Consider the following 25234-nt stretch of genomic DNA (forward strand, 5'->3'; position numbering starts at 1 on the left):
TATATGTTTAAACTTGAATATCAGTGTAAGCAGCTCTGGAATTTGTAACAAAAAATATAAAAGGTGGGTAACAATGAACTCTTCAATAGCTTGGGATAACAATTTTCACAGTGCAGTCATCAAATTTAATAAAGTGACATCAGAACAATATAGTGATATCTGGAAACATCCAAACACTCCTTCAAAGAAAAACCTGACCAATATCTACCAAAATCCAATGTCCATTATTCAGGTTAATAATAAACAATATAGTTTAGTTTATATAGCACCTATTGACCAAAACATTCTAGACACCTTACAAAAATACAGTGTGGTTAACACATTAAAATGTGTTATAAATATTTTAAAAATAAAAAGGTCTTTCATAACTTTTAAAGGGGTAATGACTTGACACTTTTCATGCAGGGGTAATGTATCCTAGAGGGTAGAGATGGAAGGGGCAAAATTACAGGCCCTTCTAATTCTATATAACCATAAATTAAAAATACACATTTTCCTTTAATTTGAGAGGTGAAGATGATACATAGGTTATCAGATGCCCTATAAAATACATAGAACAAGCCCAGTTTTAGTAACTGGATTGTTTCTACAGCAAATGAATACAATAATATTTCATCACTGTATATTAAACGACAAGAAAATAGAAACATGTATAAAACTATCATTATTTAGTCTTTCAAATTAAAGTCTAATTCTGACTACACCTTGATACAGAAAATTTATTTCAATAACTCATTTTAAAAGAGCACACAATAAACTATTTTCATATTAAAAATTCAGTAGATTATCTAAAAAGATCTGTGATCCACAAATGCTTGAAATCAAAGAAGTTACAGTACCAGGGATGAATTTGGACCATTGTGTTTATCAGGTCAGAGCTGCTATAAATGACATGCAAAAAATTAGTTTAATACTTTAAATTTGCTATTTGATTATTCTTATGTAAAATTTTATTGGAGATGTTCCAATTATAATACTTATTGTTTTCTTTCAGATATTTTTTCAGTTTTAACACTAAGTATGGGAAAACTGATCAAATACTAAAAAAAGCAGCTTATCATTCATTGTATACCATTAATGCTGCCACTGACTGACTGACATCAAAGGGCTTCAAATCAGAGCCAAATAGCAGAAGTTCTAATAATTTTCAAACGTTTTAAATATGTTAAACTATTTTTTTGAAGTGATACCCCTGTTGACTTCATTGGAAATTGGCAGGCAACAATACACAAGATTGAGTCCTATTCTAGGGCTGAAAAAAGGACTTTGTATCTGCTAGTCCATTCCTTACGTACTGTGGGGAAAAGATGGAAGTACTTTACTGCTCCTCATAACCAATATGACTTGAAAAACATCACCTTAGGGAGCACTGAGAGGCCAATATGGCTGCATCAGGAACTCTTTAATCCTCTGCAAATCAAAAAGGAATCCTACAAAAAGTGGAAACAGACAAATTCCTAAGGAGAAGTACAAAAGAATATCACAAGTATGTGAGGACAAAAATTAGACAGGCTGAAGCACAAAATGACAAGGGATATAAAATACACTAGGAGCAAGAGAAAGATGAAGGAAAATGAAGATCCACTACTTAGCTGGGAAGGAGAGCTAATAATACAGCATCAAGAAGGCTGAGGTGTCTAACGCCTATTTTGCGTCAATCTTCACTAAAAAGGTTAATTGTGACCAGCTGCTTAACACAATTAATATTAACAACAAAAAGGAAGGAATACAAGCCAGAGTAGGGAAACAACAGGTTAAAGAATACTTCAATAGATTAAATGTACTCAAATCAGCAGAGTACTTAAGGATCTAGAAATCTAGAAAACTCAGAACCATTAGCAATTATTTTCAAGAATACACGGAGGATAGGTGCGGTCCCAGAGACTGGGGAAGGACAAATATAGTAGTTATCTTTAAAAAGGGGAACAAAGACGACTCAGGAAATTATAGACCAGTCCGCCTTACTGGTTAGTTAAATTATTAAACAATCTGCAAGCATCTAAAGGATAATAAGGTGATAAGGAATAGTCAACATGTATTTGGCAAGAACAAGTCATGCCAAATCAATCTGATTTCCCTCTTTGGCCTAGTCGACAGGTGGAAGCAGTTGCTATGATATATCCTTATTTTAGTAAGGCTTTTGATACAGTCCCACATGATATTCCCTTAAACAAACTTGGGAAATATGGTCTAGATGAAATTTCTATAAGGTGGGTTCAAAACTAGTTGAAAGCCCCACTCAGAGTGTTTATCAGTGGCTCACTGTTGAATTAGTAGAATCCTGCAGGGATCAGTCCTGGGTCCAGTACTATTCAATATTTTATTAATGACTTGGAAAGTGGAGAGGAAAATCTGCAGATGACAGCAAAGCTGGGAGGGGTAGCAAGCATTCTGTAGGTCAGGATTAGAATTCAAAATGACCTTGATAAATTGAAGAACTGGTTTGAAGGCAACAAAATGAAACTCAATAAAGGTAATTTCAAAGTACAATATTTAGGAAGGAAAAAAATCAAATGCACAAACAGAAAATGGGGAATAACTGGCTAGATGGCAGTTCTGCTAAAAAGGATCTGGGGGTTGTAATGGATCACAAATTGAATGAAAGCCAGCCATGTGCCACAATGTGAAAAAGGCAAAATGTAATTCTGGGGCATGTCATATGCAAGACATAGAGTGAACGGTTTTGCTCTACTCGGTATTGAGCTTAAGTGTTGTACCCAGTTTTGGGTGCCACACTTTAGGAAAGATGTGGACAAGATGGAAAGAGTCCAGAACAGAACAACAAAAATGATACATGATTTGGTTTATGAGGAAAGGTTTTTTTAAAAAACTGGGCATATTTAGTCTTGAGAAAAGAAAACTGAGGGGGGACCTGATAACAGCCTTCAAGTATGTTAAGGGCTTTTATAAAGAGTGATCCATGTCCACTAAAGGTAGGGCAAGAATTAACCATCTTAATCTGTAGCTAGAGAAATTTAGGTTAGATATTAGGAAAACTTTGCGACTATAAGAATAGTTAAGACCTGGAAGAGGTTACCAAGGGAGCTTGCAGAACCCCCATCACTGGAGATTTTAAAGAATGGGTTAGACAAACATCTGTCAAGGATGATCTAGGTATACCTGGTCCTGCTTCAGTGCAGGAGGAAGGATTAAGATTCATCAGCCTGACATTTCTATGATTAGAAACTGACTTGTCATATATATTCCTGAGAATTCCATTTAAAAACCTTGAGCTTGTGGCATCCAAACAACAACGTAAGCCATAATATGAAAGAATATAATTGATGCCAAAATTGAGGGCAACCAGAACCATAACACACACATATACTTATACAGCATAAATATTTTCAAGTCCTACCTCTTTGCTTTCCTCCTGCTCTGACTCACTGCTAAACTCTTCTGTATTTAAATGTTCAAAATCCGATTCCCCAATAGCAATTGGTACGGTCACAGTAAGGTTTGGGTTGTGTATGAATGATGCATAATCACGGTTGCCTACAACACCTGTGGCTCCATTCTCATCTTTGCGATTATCCAGATTTCTATTCATTTCAGCTACAGTATGGTTGGTAGTGTAGTTGTCTTCCTTGTTGTTTAGCTGACTGATTGATTTTATTTCAACTATATCTTTTTGTCCTCTCACAAATTTTTTTTGTGCACATTCACGTGCTTTTCTTTTCACATAATCTATTCCCCTCTGAATCCTTGCCACAGCGATCTGCAGATTGTTTGTTTCATTATCGTCATCTGTAGCAGCAAGGTTGTCTGAACTAAATGAGCTCAGCAGCAAGGCCAAAAACAGGTTCAGTACCTAAAAACAAAGAGACACTGCTAGATCTTTCTCCTCTCTTTTTCTTATTAACAAAAATTAATTTTATACATAATGCTTTCATATTACTGTACTTCTGATAAAATTTTAGTGTGTGCAGGGATTTTCCAATAACAGAACAGTTGTGTGGCTAAATCTCTGCAAACCACTTTGAAATTATACTTCATTATTTAAATACCTAAGACTTATAGAGCACTTTATATCTTCAGAGAGTTGTACTAACATTAACTAATTAATCCTCACAACACTCCTGAAAAGGTAAGTAAAGGAGTATAATCTTCATTTTGCAAATGGAAACTTAGATACAGACTGGTTAAGCAACTTTCTCAAAGTCATACAGTATATCTGTGGTAGAGATGGATTTCAAACTCAGGATTTCTTGAGCATATAAATGGTCCTGTTTACATAAATAAAAAAACATGCTCCTTTTCAACTTCTGGTTTTCAATACGAATGTAAATACTTTTTATTTTTTGTTTCCATGCACTAATTGTATTGGTATTTTCTTAATCCTATGATGCCATCTTCCTTATGCCACGAAACGCATTAAACTTCATGTATTTAAAAAAACACCATCAGAAAATGAAATTGTGGTAAATAATATAAATGGTGTACAAAAAGGGAATGAAATCTGTAATTGCAAGTATTAGTGCTGGTTACCTTCAGTTTTTTTTATGAAGCACAAATGTATAAGACTATGAAATCTGCAGTAGAACTATAGGAGAATGATCTTATATAAATATTAACTATACTCTGGCTTTTCCTGGTTTTTTTAATGTAGGAAAAGAGTTTGGTTTTGATTAAATAATTTTGTGCATTTTTGGCCCAAGAAGGCGGAAACCAAAAAAAGCACACTAGGCAAGTCTATAGATTCATGTCCAAAGACCTAGGAAGGTTTATCCTACCCTAACACCTCCAAGCCATATGTACATTCAAAATCCACTGAAACCAATGGAATGACTTCAGCAGGCTTTGGATCAAGCTTGTAAAGCCACACTCCTCTTTCCTGCTAAAAATATATATTTTCAAAATTAAAAACATCTTCTCTTTGATTTTAATGACAGAGAATTTTTTATCTTCTTTGGGGTTTAACAAAGTAATGTGCTAGCTGAACAAGGAAAAAAACTCTTCAATTTCTTTGTTGGAAGAATTTTTATAGTTCAGAATTCCATTTTTTGCGAGAAAAACAAAGTATATGCAATTGCATGATTACATGCAGGCACATGTGTCTATGCACATATTATGTATACCTAATATTTTTTTTAAATCTCACTTTTGGGAGATTTTTTTCATGTCAGCCATCACAATGATAACTCAGAATTGTCTGCATATATTTTAAACTGAGTTCTATATTTTGGTGTGACAGGATGTATTAGGCCCAGAGGCCCCCTGCTGGAGGCCTCGTAGTTCTACGACTCCCTGTTCCAGAAAGGAGCCGTGAAGAAGTCCTCCAGGCTGCTCCCTGTAGCCAATGAGGGAGGTTGCCAATGAGGAGCAGTCAATGATGGCCCAGTAAGCTCATATAAAAGGAGCTGCAGGCCAGAGTAGTCAGTTGCTGCCTGAAGCTAGAAGAGAGAGGAGTGTGTTTCTGGGGGGGCTGAAAAAGCAGCAGGACCATGGACACCTCAGTACTGGCAGGGACTGGAAAAGCAAGAGCGCGCTCCTGGCTGGCTGCTGGGACTGAGCCCAAGATAGTGTGCAGGCAAGAAAATATTTTGGGTGTTACACCTGACAGCAAGAGCTTAAGGGCTTTTGTGGTTTTGGAATCACATATTTTTATTTTTTAAAAATATGTTCACACTTCTGTATGACCAGCATAACCTGAACAAGATTTCTCCTAGGATTGATGTTTTGATGGGAAGAGGGAAGGGAAGGCCAAAATCTGTATGTTGATGGAACAGATCAAAGCCAGTCGCTCCTCTATCACAATGGAATTTTCTACAAGAAGGGTAAAGCTCATTTATGCAGGGAACAGAGCTTTCCTGAGGACTGGCCCAAGATTGTAGATGTCATGATGAAGAAAAAACAGAAAACAAAATAACCCTGGGAACAGGAACTAAGAACCATCACAAACCCTCCACCTTCTACTTTAAGCACAAGGCACATTTTTTGACCTTGCCTTCTATAACAAATACATAACAATATTTGTATGCATATATATATATATATATACACACAAACGTGCACACACATACAAACATATATAATGTTACACTATATTAAAAAATTTTAAAAAAACAGAACAAAACAACCCCCCCCCACATTTCACTGCACACATTTCTCCATTGGGAACAGGATGAGACAACACACACGTAACATATGTTGGTCACATTACTGAATGCACTACTGGAAGGAGCTCAGATACTATGATGATTAGCGCAGTATAAGAATCAATATGGAAAAGAATAGCTGTCAACAAAAAATATACAGAACGGATCCAGTAACCATAATGGGTGTTCCATCCCCTGAAATGTTTTGGTTACATACCACTAGATTTCCAATCACCATGACCATCATGAAAACGATAAGGCACATGGCTTGGCCGGCAACCTCCATACAGTCCCACATAGTCTCTATCCATTCTCCACACAGCACTCGGAATACAATCAAGAAAGAGTGGAAGAAGTCATGCATGTGCCAGCGTGGAAGTACACACTTATCGGAGATCTTGCAGACATATTCCTTGTAGCTTTTACCAAACAGCTGCATACCAACCACAGCAAAAATGAAGACAATGATGGCCAGCACCAAGGTCAAATTTCCCAAAGCCCCCACTGAGTTACCAATAATCTTTATCAGTTTATTTAGTGTGGGCCAAGATTTTGCCAACTTGAAAATTCGCAACTGGAAAACAATAAAGAAGCATCATTAGTACTAATTACAACAGAGCTGTAGAAACGTACTTCAGACCATATACTATGAGTAGTCCCTTAATGTAAAAAATCTTAATGTTTTATCTTTGTGGTTTCTATTAATTTACTATTAAATTACCGCACCCCCTAGGGATGATCCTCCAAGTTCCATAACTCACTCACAATCAGGTCTTATGAAAGTCCACAAAGTTCTACAGATTTACAACTGACCCTTCATCACCCTGTCTGTGGCAGAACCTGAAGTCATACATCCTTCCACTGTCCAGCTTGACACAGCAAGTGGAATACCCCACTAATATAACCTATAGGGCTAGTGAATATTGAGCATGACAGGATATTAGCATCATACAGGGAAAAGGGTGGAGAGGAAACAGAATGCATAACACTAACAGACTAAGGCAGAGACCTTTTAAGGTAAATTTCCCCAAAACACTTAAGATAAAAAAAATGTTGATTAGAAGAATATTCTTCAAACAATGTAGAAAAGATCTTCATGGGGATAAGTCTGGAATGAAAAGCTAAATACAAAAAACAGACAGTATTTGTAGATCTGAGGAAGAAACATAAACGAGAGACCCTTGTAACATCTAATCCCTCATCCAGCAAAATTTAATAAAAATATTTGATTAAATCAATTTTTATTCTCAACTACAAAAAATCATGTTAAGTCAGATAGAAAAAAGAGCCTAAGACAGTAATGCCTCAGCTACTCAATTGCTATTCTAAAAATGAAATATTTCTTCCTTAAAATACACAGCTAAACTTCACTACTGATGAAAGTCAGTTTCTTAAATATTTAATATAAACGTTTTGTAATTTTAGTCATTGGACATAAATCAAATATTTGAAAAGAAGAGTTCTATTCCTTTGTCATAACAGTATAACATGAAGATAAATAAGGTTTGTAAGTAATTTCTCCCTCTAACTTGTCTTATTTACATTTTTGCCCAACACACACTAAATATATACATTTTCTATCAGTGAGCTATAATGGTGACAAGAGTGAATTGCACAGTAACGAAGTTATTATACATTCATGTTAATGCAAATTACTCTGTAATTACCATTGCCTCCATTTGAATTACTGTTTAACTGTTTTTGAACCATAAAATTACATATATTAATTACTTTGCAATAATAAGGTAAATAACTTTTGGTAGACCTGTACCTAGAGAGGTGCATCTTTTGACTCTTAAGAGAAATTACATGTGCAGTGAAAATGCTGATAAACTTATGTAAGCATAAAAAATTTGAATTATAAACATGATGTATTAATTCTAACTGTACATTGTTTACGAATATATTTACCAATCTGAATGATCGGAGAACTGATAGTCCATCCACATTTGAAAGAAAAAGCTCCACCAAACTAAGGGTAACAATAAACCCATCAAAAATATTCCAGCCTACTTGGAAATAATAATAAGGATCCATGGCAATTAACTTGAGAACCATTTCTCCTGTGAAGATCCCGGTAAAAACCTAAACGAAAATGTATTTTGTTAGTGTTACATAGCTGTAAAACAAGTAAAATTAGAAACAAAAACAAAGATTGAACAATAAGTGATATCTTTATTACAGCAAGGTGTCAGTAATTAAAAAAACTTGCAGAAAATGCAAGAATATCCTGGATCAAACTAATCCCTAGTATAACTCCATTAACGTTGGTGGAGTTACACAAGGGCTGAAGTTAGCCTGTTACCAAAAACAGAGCACGGATAGAATATTCATTGTTTCCATTACAAAGGTACACAGGAATTTTAGTAAACCCCTAATTAGTTAAAGTCTTGTCCTCACTCTTTATAAAGAAAATCTATGTAAACCTATTCAGGAAAGTTTCAATCAATTTTGAAAAGAAAAAAGTATTTTTGTTTTTAATAACTGAAGTTGACTAGTACAAACTACGAAGGTTAAAGACCTTAATACAAATATTATTTTGCTTATATTCTGGCCCCAGTGAATTAATAAAAGTCAGGCATTACATTGATATCTCCCTCTTTTCTAATATTTTTTGATAGTGATTAAAGTATAATTTTAAAATACTGATTGCTAAAGTAAGGATTTGAGATGAGCTATTGAGACATAAAAATTTTAATAGATAATAACTTTTGTTACAGTCCGCAGGAACAACTTAAACCTTGTTCAGAGTTTTTGAGTTCACTGCTGATTGAGAGGGTCTGATATTGGATAGTAAAGGAGCAGAAATTGAAAGAGCCTGACATGAATTGGCAATTATAATGCTAGAAGAAGAGAAGCAACAGCTGAAGTTAAATGGGCAGGCTCAAAGGCAGTAGAGCCAACCTTTTACCTTTCTCCTTCTTTTCCATGCAGGCTGGAAAACTATAGCAACTGGATGTAAGAGGGAGCCGGGATTCAAATATTTAGCCTAAGTAGGTACGTTTGAAAAATTATTCAGTCAAAGCAGAAGATGAGAATTCTGACCAAAATTTGATTGAATATCTATTTGAGGCAAAATTTTGACAAAGATCTGTTTCACCCCAACGATTCTTAATTACTGATTGTGGACTACATTGCACAGTGCCAGATGTAGGAATGTTCTGCTAAGCCACATCTAACATAATTTGTAGAGAATAGATATTTACCATACAGTAAACGAAGGGTACTTACTTGTAACTGGAGTTCTTTGAGATGGCCCTGCATATTCCTGCTAATGGGTACTGCATCTATTTTAGCAGTGTCAGCTAAAGTGTTCTTGCACCTCCACTCCTCTCCTCAGCATCATGATGTAGTGAGGGCGAGGCTACATAAGGGATAGAGTGCCCTCCCCAACTCAGTTCCTTCCACCGCAAAGCCAGGAGCAGGGGGTCAGCACCACCATGTTGCGCAACGGACACTTGACAAAATTACTGTACTTGGTGACGGACACTGTGGTGGTGGGGGGCAGTCATGTCATTCACTTTTTTGAGAAATTACCACGGACCTCAAAATTTTTACCATGGACACATTGTTGACACCTGGCCAGGAGCAAACCAGCAAGGACTTGGACAGAGAAGGGAAGAGAGGGTTACTCACCTTGTGCAGTAACTGAGGTTCTTCGAGATGTGTCCCCCCATGGGTGCTTCACTGTAGGTGCAGTAGCGCCTTTGTGTCTGGAGTCAGAAATCTTCAATAGCGGTGCCTGTTGGACCGCACATGCGCACCTTTCCTCCCCCACACTGTGCGCGGGTAGCATAAATAGCACTGTGCAGTCCAACCATTGGACATACAGCCCAAACTGCCATACAGTCCAAACATTATGCTCCAAAGCACAGGGGAGGAGGGCAGGTAGCGGAGCACCCATGGGGACACACATCTCGAAGAACCTCAGTTACTGTACAAGGTGAGTAACTCACTCTTCTTCTACATGGGTGCTCCACTGTAGGTGACTATAAAGTAGTGCCCCTAGCTGGAAGGTTGCGGCTTCGGAGTGGCTGGTATCACTGAGGATAGGACCATATGTCCGAGAATGGTGTCCGTCAAGGAATCCTGCAAGATAGCATAATGTTGGGCAAATGTATCAGAGGATGTCCATGTGGCAGTCCTGCATGTATCTATTATGGAAACATTATTGAGGAACGCAAGGGAGGTTGAGAGCACTCATGTGGAGTGTCCCCAGATAGAAGCAAGTAGTTGCTTACTGTGAAGTTCATAAAACAGATGTATGCACTGTGAAATCCATTTAGAGAGGTGTTGTTTAGATAGAGCAGAGCCTTTAAAGAGTTTGGGAATGGATATGAACAAGCATGGCGAGTTCCTTAATGGTTTGATTCTATCCAAGTAGAACAACAACACATGTCTCACATCTTAGGTGTGGAGAGCTGCTTCTTGGTAATTGTTGTGTGGTTTGGGAAAGAAGGAGGGAAGGTGTATAAGCTCGTTTAGATGGAAGGACGTTATAACCCTAGGCAGGAATTTTGGGTGCGGACGGAGGGTCACTTTGTCCCTATAAAACATTATATATGGTGGATATGCCATAAGGGCTGATATTTCTCCCATGTGTCATGCCGATGTAATGGTGACAAGGAAGGCCGTTTTCATTGCTAGATGAAGGAGTGAGCAGGTTGCCATTGGCTCAAATGGAGGTCTAGTCAAAGAGCAGAGGACTAGGCTGGGGTCCCAGGATGGGGTGGGGGGGGACATATGTCAGGGTACAGGTTTCGAACACCCTTAAGAAAACGTTTGACAAGGGTGTGCGCAAATACTGAATATCCCTCAGGAATTCGGTAACTGCAGCCAGGTGCACTCTAAGAGAACTAAAAGCCAATCCATGCTGTTTGAATGAAGGCTGCATTGACCTGTCTGTCGGTACACCAAAGTTGGAACCAGTTCCACTTGTGGAAATAGGTACGTCTGGTAAAATCACGCCTGCTTTTTATCAAGGTATGTTTTACGGAATCTGTACATGTTCTTCTCAGATCCTGGAGTCACGAAGGAGCCAAGCTTTCAGGTGAAGCATCTTCAGGTTGGGATGGTGAATGCGTCCCCTGTCCTGAGAGAGGAGCCACGATGCTGGGGGAAGGTTTATAGGCTGAGAGAGTGTCATGCGAAGCAGGTACATGTACCAGACTTGTAGTGGCCATGTCAGTGCTATTAGAATAACCAGAGCTTGATCTTCCTATATCTTGCATAAGACTCTGAACCAGGGGGGAAAGGGAGGGAAGAGGTAGAGAAGTGGTGCATTCCAGTTCATGAGGAATGCATCCCAAAGTGAATCGTGTCTCAGGCCTGCTCCGGAACAAAATTAAGGACAGTGGGTGTTCTTGTGAGTGGTGAAAAGGTCTATGTGGGGTGACCCCATTGTGGAAGATGGGTCAGAGTGCTCTCATGTCACGCTGCCATTCATGCTCGTGCAAGAAGGTTCTGCTTAGCATATCCTCTATCATGTTCTGATATGCAGGGAGATACTCAGCAGAGATGGAGATGTATCTACAACACCACCAATTCCATAGCTTGATCACTTCTGAGCGTAGGGAATGGGACCCGGCACCTCCTTGCCTGTTGATGTAATACAAGCAAGCAAGGTTGTCAGGAATTACTCAAAACAGTCCGGTTTCTGAGGAGTGGTAGGAAATGTTGGCAGGCATTGAAGACCACCCTCAGTTCCAGGAGGTTGAAGTGTAAGGTGGGCTTGGTGGGCATCCATCTGCCTTGTGTAGCGTGCTTGCATAGATGCACTCCAAAGCCGAGGAGGGAGGCATTAGTAGTAAGTATCATGGTAGGTGGAAGTTGAAGAAAAGGGACCCAGCTCGGACATTGTTGGGGCATGGCCACCACATTAGTGAGCTCTTGACCTGGGTTGGCATGGACAGGAGTTTTTCCATGCTGTGCCTATGAGGAAGATATACTGTATGGAGCCAGCCTGGAAGACACTCCATGTGCAGCCTCGCATGTTTTGACCACAAATGTAGCTGCAGCCATATATCCCAGAAGTTGGAGGTATTTACGTGCTGGGATTTGGGGGCATGCTTGGATGGTTGAGACTAGTTGCATTATTGCTGTAAACCTGTGAGGTGGTAAAAACACTCTTGCCCACTTGGCATCGAATTCAGCACCAATGAATTCCAATATTTGCACTGTGGTTACTGTGGACTTTTCAAAATTGATAAGGAAGACCAGTTTTGTAAAGAGGGTCATTGTAGTGTGGACTGCTCAGAGCAGCTCGGTCTCGGATATCACTTTGAGATGGCAATCGTCTAGATATGGGAAAATGGTGATGCCTTGTTTGCAGAGGAAGGCTTTGACCACTGCAAATACTTTGGAAAAAACTCGTGGAACTGTGCATGGTCTGAAGGGTAGTACTTTGTACTGTTAGTGATCGTGGCCAACGATGAATCGTAGGAAACATCTGCGAGAAGGGTGTACTGCAATATAGTACGCATTCTCTAGGTCGAGGGCCGACAGCCAATCCCTCTGTTCCAGTGCTGGGATGATGATGGATAGGGTGACCATCTTAAAACATTATAGTTTGACAAAGCTTGTTGAGACTGTGAAGGTCTAGGATGGGGCGCTAACCGCCAGACTTCTTTTATACCAGGAAATAGTGAGAGTAGAAACCGAGTCCTCTGTGTTGTGGAGGGATTGGTTCTATGGCTTACAGTTGAAGATGTTGTCTCACCTCCCCTTCCAGGATGGGCTCGTGAGAGGGGTCCCCAAAGAGAGACGGGGTAGGGGGTTGGTGGGATGGTATAGCTAGGAAGGGGATGGATTAATTTTCCTTTACTATTTCCAGGACCAATCTGTCCAAGGTAATGAGCATCCAAGATGGTAAAATTGGAGCTAGAAGGATGCCAAATTGTCGGTGTGTAGATGGCATTACAGATGGTAGAGGAAACTGGAGCAGGCAGGAGGCTCTCTGGAACCTCGACCACACCTTCAAATTTTCTGCTTATTAGAGGGGGGTTCGGACAGTGTCCCTCATGCAGGAGAATGTCTGCACTTGTTGGGAGGTCGGTGATGACAGCGCTGGTTGTCAAACTGCCGCTGTGGGTAGTATGGCTGAGAGTGAGATCATGGAGAGAGCTGATATTTCCCCGATCTTTGTTTTGGTTGTGGCGTGTATGCACCGAGGGATTTTAGAGTGGCTCTGTGAGTGTAAGGAATTATCTGTGCACTCAGAATAGAATTTTTGTCCCTCAAATGGGAGATCCTCGACCATATTTTGCATCCCCTTAGGGAATCCTGAAAGGTGCAACCATGATGCACATCACATTACTAATACAGTAGCAATGGATCGGGCAGCTGAGTCCAGGGAGGCCTGCGGGGCCGTGAGGGCTATTAAATGACCGTCTAAAATGAGGGGCAGGAATTGTTCCCTTTGTTTCCTCTGCCAGATTCTGGCAAAGTTCTTCCAGTTTAGAATAATTTTATAATCATATTTGGCCATAAGTTGTAGTTAGAAATTTGAAATTGGAGGGTAGCAGATGAATAGGATTTTCTGCCCAGAACTAAAAGTCTCTGGTCTTGGTCAGGATGACTAGATCAGGATTTGCATTGACAGCCCTTCTCTTGCCCCGCATTCACCATGAGGGAATTCGGGGCAGGATATGAAAATAAAAACTCCGCATCTTTGGTGTGCATATAATATTGCCTATCTGCATGTAGGTGGCATGGGGGGTTAGAAGCTGAAATCTGTCAAAGGTTCAAGTAGTGCACCGTTAATAGGTAGGGCAATTTTTGTTGTTGAGGAGGTATGGAGAATGTCAGTTCATGGTGCTGAAAAGGCTGGGTGCTCTGAACTGCAGCAGAGTAAGGCTGGTAAGTTGATGTCAATTGCCCTGATGTTGGTGGGGCAAGAGTCTCGATAATCACCCTCATCCTCCTTGACATCACTAAGGAAAGGAGGTGCTGTCCCTGTGGAAAAGCGTGAAGAGTGTGTTGATTGAGAAGTGGGTGAGACTTGGGACTCTTCCTGTCTGAGAAGTGGAGAATCTGGATTGTCAGATATAGCGAGGTCCGGCAGCTGTGTGAATACTCGTGGGTGATCTCTCCTCAGTGCTTGTGATGAGCATGGTGCCGAGGCGTAATATGGAAAAGAGTCAGCAGATGGCGCTGGAGATCTTTTCGGAGCCATAGCTTTGCTAGGAGTTTGCAAACCTGCCAAAGATTCTCTCGGAGCTGGGAGCTTCGGTTCCATGCGCAGCGTTGGGGCCAAGGCTTCACTGGAGCTGGCTGCTTTGCCGGTGTGGATGGCAGTGCCGGCGGTGTCCTCGGCGCCGGAAAGGGACCTGGAGCATCTCCTCTTAGGCACTGTCTGAATGTGAGGCATGCACTGGAGCCAAAAGGTGAGCGTGGACTGCCAGTGACAGAACTTTCTGGAACTGAGGAAGTAGCTGGAAACAAAACAGAGACCGGGTCAAGAAACAACAGCAGAGCTAAAGAATTGGACATCATCTGATCGGTGGGCTCATCACCTTAGTAGCTGAAGGTAGAATAGATCTCTGCTTCAAAATCATGGTTGCCCTATCAGAATCAAATGGATCCGATAGCTCTTATGAGCAGGAAGTGACATTGCTAACACTGGCGGTTTTGCTTCTATCCTTTTTCCTTGGTGCCGCAGGATCTGGGACTGAAGGTGCTGATGGCCCTAGTTCAGAGGCACTGCTTACATCCATCCTCCAGGATCCGGAAATGACCCTGGTCCTACAGCCACAGGGATTATGTCAGGATCAGATTGCTCTGAGGCATGAGGTACAACACTGGAAAGGGTGGCTGAACTGGTCCTTGACTTTTCTTCTGGAACCAGGATGGCTGGATCCAACCATGCTACCCTTGGTTTGGACATGTATTGGCTCAGAAGGATTGACTGAGGAAGCACAGGAACTGAGTCTGGGCCCAATAGGTGCTGTGGCTTCTTGGAACCCTTCAGCTGACCAGAACCAATGGAGGACCCCAGAGCCAAGGCTGACTCTTTAGATGTTGGAGCTGAAGTCTGAATAGGTCCACAGGGCCCAACCTTGAGGGCTTCCTTAAGCAGAAAGAGATGCAGACGAGTCTCCGTGTCCTTATCGTCTCTGGGGGATGAAAGTCTGGCAGACTGAACATCCAGAAGGTGAGCGGCCTTCTCCTAGATACTTCAGGCACTGCATGTAGTCATTTGATATCAAGAACACAGCCAGGCAGGAAGCGCACATCTTAAACCTTGGCTTTTTATTTTTTTTCATTTTCACCACCCTGAAATCGGAGACACACCCTAACTATTTATTGACTTACTATAAACCAGTGGTTCTTAACCTATTTATCACTGTGGACCAAACATAAGGCCCACAATATGTTACCTGGGCTGCAGATTGAGAACCACAGCATGCCCCTGCACGAACCCTTTCCCCACAAACCCCTGTGACCAGTGCCTCCTGCCCAAAGACCCCTCCACACAGTGGGGCCAGGAGTGGAGCCCTGGGTGGTGGGTCAAGCGGCAGGGACTCTGGACCCTACTGTGCAGGGCTGGGCAGAGGCCCCGACCCTGGACCTGGCCACGTGGGGGTGAGTGGCAGGGCAGTTGGGTGGCAGCCTAGACCCTGATCCTGCACAGCTGGCCGGCAGCCCCAATCCCGGAGCCAGCCGGTGACCCCAACTCCACAGGCCAGGAGCCCAGACCCCTGCATCAGGCAGCTAGGAACCCAGACCCTGCACTGGCGCCCTTTAGCACACAGCTGGGCCGCATGCGGCCCAATGGGTTGAGAACCGCTGCTATAAGCTGTCTCCAAATATCTTGGTAGAAACAAGACTCTGGCTTCAAAGACAAGAGGGGTTTGCATCTGTCCTGCCAGGTGGTTGGAAAAAACTGAGGTGGGGAGGGCACTCCACCCACTACATGGCCTTGCCCTCCGTGTGTCAGGATGTTCAGGGGAGGGGTTGGGGTGCGAGAGCACTCTAGCTGAGACTGCTAGAAGAGGGGTCTACTGCAAGGCCCCACAAGGTGATGCAGTACCCATAATCTGTAGAGCCCTTGAGAAAGAACTGTGATTCTTTAGATGTGTTGTCTACACAGATTCCACTCATGACCTGCATGTGTCCCATGAGCACAAGATTAGATTCTTTCTGACCAGCAGTGTTTGCTGGGGCCACACCTATGCCTTCCTACCCACCTTCCCCCACCCCCACCCCAGGTCCTTCATCATCCAGAATTTCAGAGGAGTAGGACTCTGTAGTAGCAGAGAAGGAGGGCAGGTTAGAATCTTTGTGGCCAATACATTTCAAAGAACCAGTTACTATCAGTAAGTAACCATTCAATCTTCTTTGAGGGATTGTCCATGTGGATTCCACTCTTGGTAACTAACAAAGAGTTGTCTATTTTATGGGAAGTGGGTATAAGAAATCCTATTTCATCCCATATGACACCCAATCTGAAAACATGTACAAGGTAATAGTGAGTGGTAAATGGTAGACTGATTTCCACACAGGTGCTCTACATATTTCAGGTATGGAAACATTCCCCAAAAAGGCATGCTGCCTCTACCATAGGTGGAATGAGCTCTAATATGACTGAATGAATCCTGTATGACTAGCTAACAACAAGTTATTATGCTGCTGGAGACCCACTTGGATGATCTCTGTGGTTTAAATCAGTATATGTACCCAGCAGACATCATATGGACATGTCCTCCTGCCTGAGTCTGAGGAGGACTGCATCAATTTCTCCCACAGCAAGACTCCTCTTAGAATTAGTAGGGGAAGCAAAAGTGGATGGGAACCTGGGAGGCAGTGACCATGAAATGGTCAAGTTCAGGATCCTGACACAAGGAAGAAAGGAAAGCAGCAGAATACAGACCCTGGACTTCAGAAAAGCAGACTTCGACTCCCTCAGGGAACTGATGGGCAAGATCACACCTGGAGTTGCAGCTAGCAAGAGATGTTAAGAGTAACAAGAAGGGTTTCTTCAGGTATGTTAGCAACAAGAAGAAAGTCAAGGATAGTGTGGGCCCCTTACTGAATGAGGGAGGCAACCTAGTGACAGAGGATGTGGAAAAAGCTAACGTACTCAATGCTTTTTTTGTTCGTGAAGACAGAGGCAAGGTCAGCTCCCATACTACTGCACTGGGCAGCACAGCACGGGGAGGAGGTGACCAGCCCTCTGTGGAGAAAGAAGTGGTTCGGGACTATTTAGAAAAGCTGGACGTGCACAAGTCCATGGGGCCGGATGCGTTGCATCCGAGAGTGCTAAAGGAGTTGGCGGGTGTGATTGCAGAGCCATTGGCCATTATCTTTGAAAACTCATGGCGATCGAGGGAGCTCCCGGCCGACTGGAAAAAGGCTAATGTAGTGCCCATCTTTAAAAAAGGGAAGAAGGAGGATCCTGGGAACTACAGGACAGTTAGCCTAACCTCAGTCCCTGGAAAAATCATGGAGCAGGTCCTCAAGGAATCAATTCTGAAGCACTTAGAGGAGAGGGAAGTGATCAGGAACAGTCAGCATGGATTCACCAAGGGCAGGTCATGCCTGACTAATCTAATTGCCTCCTATGATGAGATAACTGGTTCTGTGGATGAAGGGAAAGCAGTGGACATGTTGTTCCTTGACTTTAGCAAAGCTTTTGACACTGTCTCCCACAGTATTCTTGCCAGCAAGTTAAAGTAGTATGGGCTGGGTGAATGGACTATAAGGTGGATAGAAAGCTGGCTAGATTGTCGGGCTCAACGGGTAGTGATCAATGGCTCCATGTCTAGTTGGCAGCCAGTATCAAGTGGCGTGCCCCAAGGGTCGGGCCTGGGGCCGGTTTTGTTCAATATCTTCATAAATGATCTGGAGGATGGTGTGGATTGCACCCTCAGCAAGTTTGCAGATGACACTACACTGGGAGGAGAGGTAGATACGCTGGAGGGTAGGGATAGGATACAGAGGGACCTAGACAAATTGGAGGATTGGGCCAAAAGAAATCTGATGAGGTTCAACAAGGACAAGTGCAGAATCCTGCACTTAGGACGGAAGAATCCAATGCACCACTACAGACTAGGGACCGAATGCCTCGGCAGCAGTTCTGCAGAAAAGGACCTAGGGTTTACAGTGGACGAGAAGCTGGATATGAGTCAATAGTTGCCAAGAAGGCCAATGGCATTTTGGGATGTATAAATAGGGGCATTGCCAGCAGATCGAGGGACGTGATCGTTCCCCTCTATTCGACACTGGTGGGGCCTCATCTGGAGTACTGTGTCCAGTTTTGGGTCCCACACTACAAGAAGGATGTGGAAAAATTGGAAAGAGTCCAGCGGAGGGCAACAAAAATGATTATGGGACTGGAACACATGACTTATGAGGAGAGGCTGAGGGAATTGGGGATGTTTAGTCTACGGAAGAGAAGAATGAGGGGGGATTTGATAGCTGCTTTCAACTACCTGAAAGGGGGTTCCAAAGAGGATTGCTCTAGACTGTTCTCAGTGGTAGCAGATGACAGAACAAGGAGTAATGGTCTCAAGTTGCAGTGGGGGAGATTTAGGTTGGATATTAGGAAAAACTTTTTCATTAGGAGGGTGGTGAAACACGGGAATGCATTACCTAGGGAGGTGGTGGAATCTTCTTCCTTAGAAGTTTTTAAGGTCAGGCTTGACAAAGCCCTGGCTGGGATGATTTAATTGGGGATCGGTCCTGCTTTGAGTAGGGGGTTGGACTAGATGACCTCCTGAGGTCCCTTCCAACCCTGATAGTCTATGATTCTATAATTCCTCACCTCCCTGGGTGTACTTGCAGAAAGAATGACACGTGGAAAGAACACCACATCAGGCATTGAGAGTATCCATTCTTGATAGGCACTGCAGCATCACACATGGACGGGTCATAAATCCCGGTGACCTTGTTTCTGCTATGATCTTAAGTATCCTTGTCTAGTGGGGGTGGGGATGGGATAAGGGGGTCCTAAGCTAAATAAAATGTAAGCTAGGTATAAAATATTTATATGTGATTAAACGAAACAACTGCTAACTATACTAAATCCTACACTACCGAGGATTGTCTTGAAGCCATGGGTAGTCGGAAGGTATTGAGCCCACTCCACCCTTTATATCTGCAGAAGGGGGGATGTAAGGGCACCTCGGACATAGTGTCCATTGGGGTTGCACCTATTAGTCAAAAATAATCTGATCTAAGGCACCTGAGGTGCATGTACACAAAGAATGGATTCTGTGTGGACAATCACGCGGAGAAGAAGATATTCTTAAAAATAAAAAGTCAATGAAATCCATTACTGGAACATAAGAAAGGAGACCAACTACAGGAAGGAACCAACTCAAATTTTGAAGGAAGTCTAACCTGTCAGCTTACTATTTCCAGAGGAGTACAGAAACAAGCAACAAACTGCTCACAGTTATGGGTTCTAATTTTAAGAAGTGCTGAATTTGCAACTCCACTTCAACTAAGTTGTGGGTGATCAGCATTTTGGAACACAAAGCCCTATCTTTTTAAATATAGTGGAAGTAATTGCAACAGGCTTAGCTAAAAGGAAGTCAAAGAATATATGGCATATACAAGTGCAATGCAAGATATTAATTATTCATTGTTTTAGCACAAAGGGATGAAAAACCTTTAAAAAAAGTAATGGGCAGAAGAAAGCTAGAGCATTTATGGATTACAGGATTTCCCACCCCCCTAATAAGAAGCATACAACTCAGAAAGCAAACCTGCGATTGCTGAGTTTTAGCTAAGTGAGCGGGTAAACATGGAAGCCTGACGGTATGAAGGAATACCTATTTTTGCACATCTCACAATTAGATCATTCATACTTAGCAGTTACTTTTAGTGGGTCTATTCAGTGAATTACTGATATCTGGGATTCAGTTTTCCTGGATTTGGGACAGACAGACAATCACAGAAAACCTGTGATAGCTGTTAGCCCTCAGTATTTTCCTTCTCCTCAAATGTAATTCTTATCTTGTATTTTAGGATCAATCTGACTACCTCTGAAAAACTTATTTTACTTCAAATGCAGGAGAGACAGCTGGTTTGTCTGGTTTGGTTCAAGGGCTTGACATTCAGTTCATGCACATTCAGTTCATGCTCAGCAGCTCTAGACATGCTGACAGTTTACAAAAACTATTTGAGATTCAAATAATCCAAATAATCCAAATTAGAGTATCTGTGTGTGCTCTAAATGGCAGTTTGCTGCCCCAATTTGCTTCTCACAGTGAGAAGAGTTAGAACACAAATCAGAGTATTTCCTCTAAAAATCAGCAATAAGTGGGTATTCTAGAAAACCAACAAAAACAACCATAATAGCACATAGGACCAGAATTGCCCATGGGTTCTTCTTCTTCTAGAAGTCAAATAAATGCTTCAAGGTATATCAGGAAATGTTCTTAAAGGGACTATGTAAAATTGACACCTTTTTGTTTACTAGACCGGCCTCTTGTGGGTAATCAGTAAGATCTATTTATTTTAACAGGCAAAGCAAATTTTACTTCTTTTCACTCCTGTTAGTACTATGAGAGAATGAATTAAGGTTCTCTTCTGCCTCGTGCATCATGCATGGAATTGTTAACTAATTTCCGGTTGCAGAGCCTTTATTCATGTCAGAGCTAGAAACAACACAAACTGATTTTCAGATCCCTGAGCTTATAGGGTGGGCAGCCTGGCAGTTGTCTCCTGAGCACCCCCTTGTGGCCTGACATTGTTCTGCGACACCCACCTTTGTTTCCTTGTCAATGAGGTAACATTGAGTTCCCTTTGGTAGCCCCACAAAGAGAAGCCATACAGTCTGCTTTACATCAGCGCTTTGCTCTTTAATGGAGCCTCCTGGAAAAGTACTTTAACAACAGTTTACAGGCTCTTACCTCAGAACCCAGCCAAAAACTTAAAAGTCGTAAAACAAAAAATCTCTGGTTCCAGCAACAGTCCCTTCTGTAAGGCCTCAGGCTTGCTCAGAGTCTCTCTCAAACCTCCCGGCCTGGACAGTTTTGCAGTATTTTGCCTGCCTTTTCAGTCTCTTTCAGTGCTCCCCTGCTTAGAACAGCTTCTCCCTCTCTGGAGTTCTCTGTTGCTCTTATACAATGGAATCACCTGATCCCTCTGAGGTGTGCCTGCTTAGTAACTACAGTTGGCTGGCCCCAAGCTTCTAGCCCTTAAAGGGGTACAGATAAACTGTCTCACTGTTACGACTAGCAGAACAGACTAGCAGATGAATGAACACACACACACATGCACCCAGGCATGTGGGATTTTCAAAAATGCCAAATTGATTTAGGAGTAAAAAGTCCACTGAAAGTGAAAAGTTTTTGTAAATCCTAACAAACAGCTAATACTTGTAACCTATACAAACATATGGAAATCATATAGTACACCTCAAAAATGTTTTTAGAGCCACTTTTCACTCTATAATCATAATTTAAAATCTGTTTTGTAAGAAAAAATAAATCAGAAATGAATTCTACTTTAATTAGAGGTTGTATTCACATATCACAATACATTTTGACAGACTTACCAGGTTTCCTACTGAAAGCACATCGTGGAACTGTTTAGTCATTGGATAATATTCCATGGCCATAAACAGCGTGTTTAAAACAATGCAGATGGTAATAGCAAGATCAACAAATGGATCCATCACAATCAAACTAACAATATGTTTTATTTTTAACCAAGGAGCCCAACAGTCCCAGATCAAGAAAGTGTTGGCAAATTTATACCAGCATGGTGGGCATTTTTGTCTGGATTCTTCAAGTTCTGGAGGAAGAGAAAAGTGTAAAAACAAAGTGAAGACAAATATCTACTGATTACACTCTTTATTTTTATATCTCAATTTAAGGTTTAAAAGTGGGGAAAAGGCCAATGAAAACTATGGGTTGAAATTTGCAAACTAAATTCAAATTTTTAAGCCTTGCATACTTTGAGGCTTACCTTTTAGGGCGTGGCATGAGATGTGTGAATGAGGTATTGAGTCATTCTAATCAGTCAATGAAAATATTTGAATCAGGAAAACAATGGTACAAGTAGCAATACTAGCAGTTGGGGATGCTACAGTTCTCGAAACAAGAATATGGTAATGGGTTCAAGAGGTAGATTGGAGAAGCCTTGTTAGGTTTTGAATATGGTATTAATGTTGCAGGTGTAGATGGCATAGGAACAGAAAAGGGACCTGGAGGAAACAGGCTTAAATTTATCTTAATTGAAAAAACTTCTGTTTTCTTTTGAGTTTCTCTTTTAAATTAAATAAGTAAATTAACAAAAATAGAAAAGGTTCTTTCATTCTTAGACCAAAATGTTTCAAAACCAGTCTCCAATTCTTCAATCCATTCAGAAATCTAAATTACCTACTTACATGAAAAAAAAAAACAACAAGAAAAACCAACAGGAAAATAGGGCTGGATTAACTTCACTGAGGTTTTGTAAACCTTTCGAACTATTTTGGGGAATTGCAAACCTAGGTTAGTTAATTTCACTAACATTTTCTTCCTATTAGTTTAATCCATGTTTTTTACTTTCAAGAATATATTTAATTAGAAGAAACAAACATTTTCCAGTTAACAGGAATCTTGTGCAAATTATTAGGAGCAGACACCATCCCACAACAATAACTAGGCTAACAGAAGTGGATGACCAATGTAAAGCAGATACGCTTTAATCTATTTCGAATAATTTTTTCTTCCTCTCTATTCCTCCTATCATTTTCACTGTATCCAATTTTCACTATGTTCATTTGTTTTTAATAGGATATTTCTTCTCTGCCCCTCTTTTTAGTCTCCCCAATGACAACCATAAACTCAACACCTTTCTAAGCAAAGTAAATTCATCCATCTGTGGTTTTGTTTGTGTTTTTTAAACGTACCTTCCATTGTGTTTGTGAGTATGCTGGCTATACTCATTGCTCTGTGCCTTAAAGTTGGATCTTCCAGCAAATCCATTGATATTTTATAAGAACTTGACCTCCTCTTCTTTATTTCTATTCCTGAAGTGGTGCTCTGCAAATTAGATATAAATTACACTAAATTCAGAAATATTATAAGCAGACACCGAACATTTCTATAATGAATCTGAGCTCCAAGTAATTCATGCTACATGCACCTTCATATTTATGCAATGTATTATGTCAGACTTTTATTTGTAACAATCTACCATATTCAAAAAGTATTGTTCAGTTATTTCCAAAGTGTATTTCTGGACACTACTACTACGGGTGACTTGTACAGCACTTCACATTTTTAAAGTGCTACACAAACATTAACCAATTAATTCTGAAATCAGTATTATTAACAACCCCATCTTGCAGATAGGAAAATCGTAAAAGAAAGAGGTTAAGCAGTGTGGCCAAAGTAACACAGCAAGTCAATGGCAGAGCTGGAATCAGAAGTCTGGAGGTTTCTGGCTCCCAGTTCCAGGCTTAGTGCACTAGATTAAACTGTCTCACTTTACCCTCTATTTCCAGACTGGAACAAAATGGAAGATACGCATGGAAACTAAAATCTCTTGTAACCTAACTTTATGTAATAATTATTTTCCTCTCAACTGAAATTTGTAAAAAGTCTGTCAGTCTATTACTGCACTCGTGACTAGGGCTTCGTGTGTGTTACGGAGGTCGTGGAAGTCCTGGATTCCGTGACTTTCTGCCAATTCCATGACTTCTGCAGCGACCGGTGTGGCTGACCCCAGGGCCGCCCCAACAGCTGGCCCCAGGGACAGCCATACCTGCTGCTGCTGGAGTGGCTCCACAGCCAACTGCACTGGTACTGCTGGCGTGGCCCCACAGCAGCCAGAGCAGCTACTGCTTGGTTGCCCCTGGCAGCTGGTGCCACCTGTCCCACACCAAAGAAGCGCCTCCCCTTCACCCCCAGAGCAGTGCCCCTCCCACCCAGCTAAGATTTAGTCAGGGGTATACAGTGCAGGTCATGGACAGGTCACGGGCCATGGATTTTTGTTTATTGCACGTGACCTGTCCATGATTTTTATTAAAAATACCCATGACTAAATTGCAGCCTTAGTCATGACTGATTCTTCTTATGAGATATTCACTGTAAAGGGTGTCAACTCAAATTCAATTACCAATAAAAGTCTGACTGAACTGAACCCAAGCATGCCAATTTATTTTTAAGTAAGTAAGGGTAGGGGCAATGAATCTTGAAATTAACAGACTGAAGGTATACACGTACTTGCAGTCACACCCTGCATATACATATAAAGAGACATTGTGTGTGTACAAGCATGTCTGAAAATTTCTACACTAAAATAAATAAATATTTCTAAGAAAATAAAATGATAACACGTGGAGTGCATGATAAGGCTCACATTAAATTGATATAATTCTCTAATGGTCTGATTTTCTGAATAAGAGTTCTGGAAAAAAAATATTCCATTCCAAGGCTTAGTGCACTAGATTAGATGGTCTCACTTTACCCTCTATTTCCAGACTGGATCAAAATGCAAGATACGCATGGAAATTAAAATCTCATGTAAGCTAACTTTATGTAATAGTTATTTTCCTCTCAACTGAAATTTGTAAAAAGTTGTAAAAAGACATTCACAAAATGTCTGTGGATACAACAAGGAGCAGTTTATTGTTTTGTATTGTCTGAAATGATAGCTGACAGGTTGGACAGATTTTCCCAACTTTACCTGTTATAACATGCCGCATATGCGCTTTCAAAAGATATGCACAGATCCTAGCATGTGGGATGGGGCCATTGCAGGTTGGATTTCATGGTTACGGCCTTCTAACTAGTTATGATCCTGTCATCCACCTCACACATGCACAGTCCACACACCTCCTTCCCTCCTATGGACTCTGATGGCCTAAAAGCTCTCCTCCCTGGTTTCAGGATCCTGTCAGAGGATCCTGGTGTTATGGGATTCTGCTGGACCTTGGTGCTGTTACTACCTGTAAAGATTTCCTTTGACTAGAGAAAACCCAGGATGAGGTTCTCCAGAACACATTGCATACTAGATCCCTTTGTTCATCCTTCTGTCCCTATTAAAATTGGGCATGCTTCTAGGCAGTGTAACCTCAGTGCGAGAAATTTAATCAGAGCATTTCTGAGATCAAGAAAAAAGGCTCACTAGAACTTCTGGATCTCTCAATAGGATCCTAAAAGCTTGTGGGGTGGGCTCTATGTGTATGACCACAT

The 25234-nt window shown here is 41.3% G+C and overlaps 1 protein-coding gene across 1 annotated transcript in view; it reads right to left on the minus strand.

The window, feature by feature from the left end:
- LOC311528422 (sodium channel protein type 2 subunit alpha-like) overlaps positions 1-25234 on the minus strand; it is a 202780-nt gene that overhangs the window by 73557 nt on the left and 103989 nt on the right. The window contains 5 exon segments of the mRNA XM_084643439.1: positions 3359-3811; positions 6316-6672; positions 8010-8183; positions 21604-21842; positions 22945-23077. Coding sequence (XP_084499565.1) covers positions 3359-3811; positions 6316-6672; positions 8010-8183; positions 21604-21842; positions 22945-23077 — 1356 coding nt within the window.

This window comes from Lepidochelys olivacea (genome assembly GCF_965140295.1).
Source record: "Lepidochelys olivacea isolate rLepOli2 genome assembly, chromosome: 11".
Taxonomy (NCBI): Eukaryota; Metazoa; Chordata; order Testudines; family Cheloniidae; genus Lepidochelys; species Lepidochelys olivacea.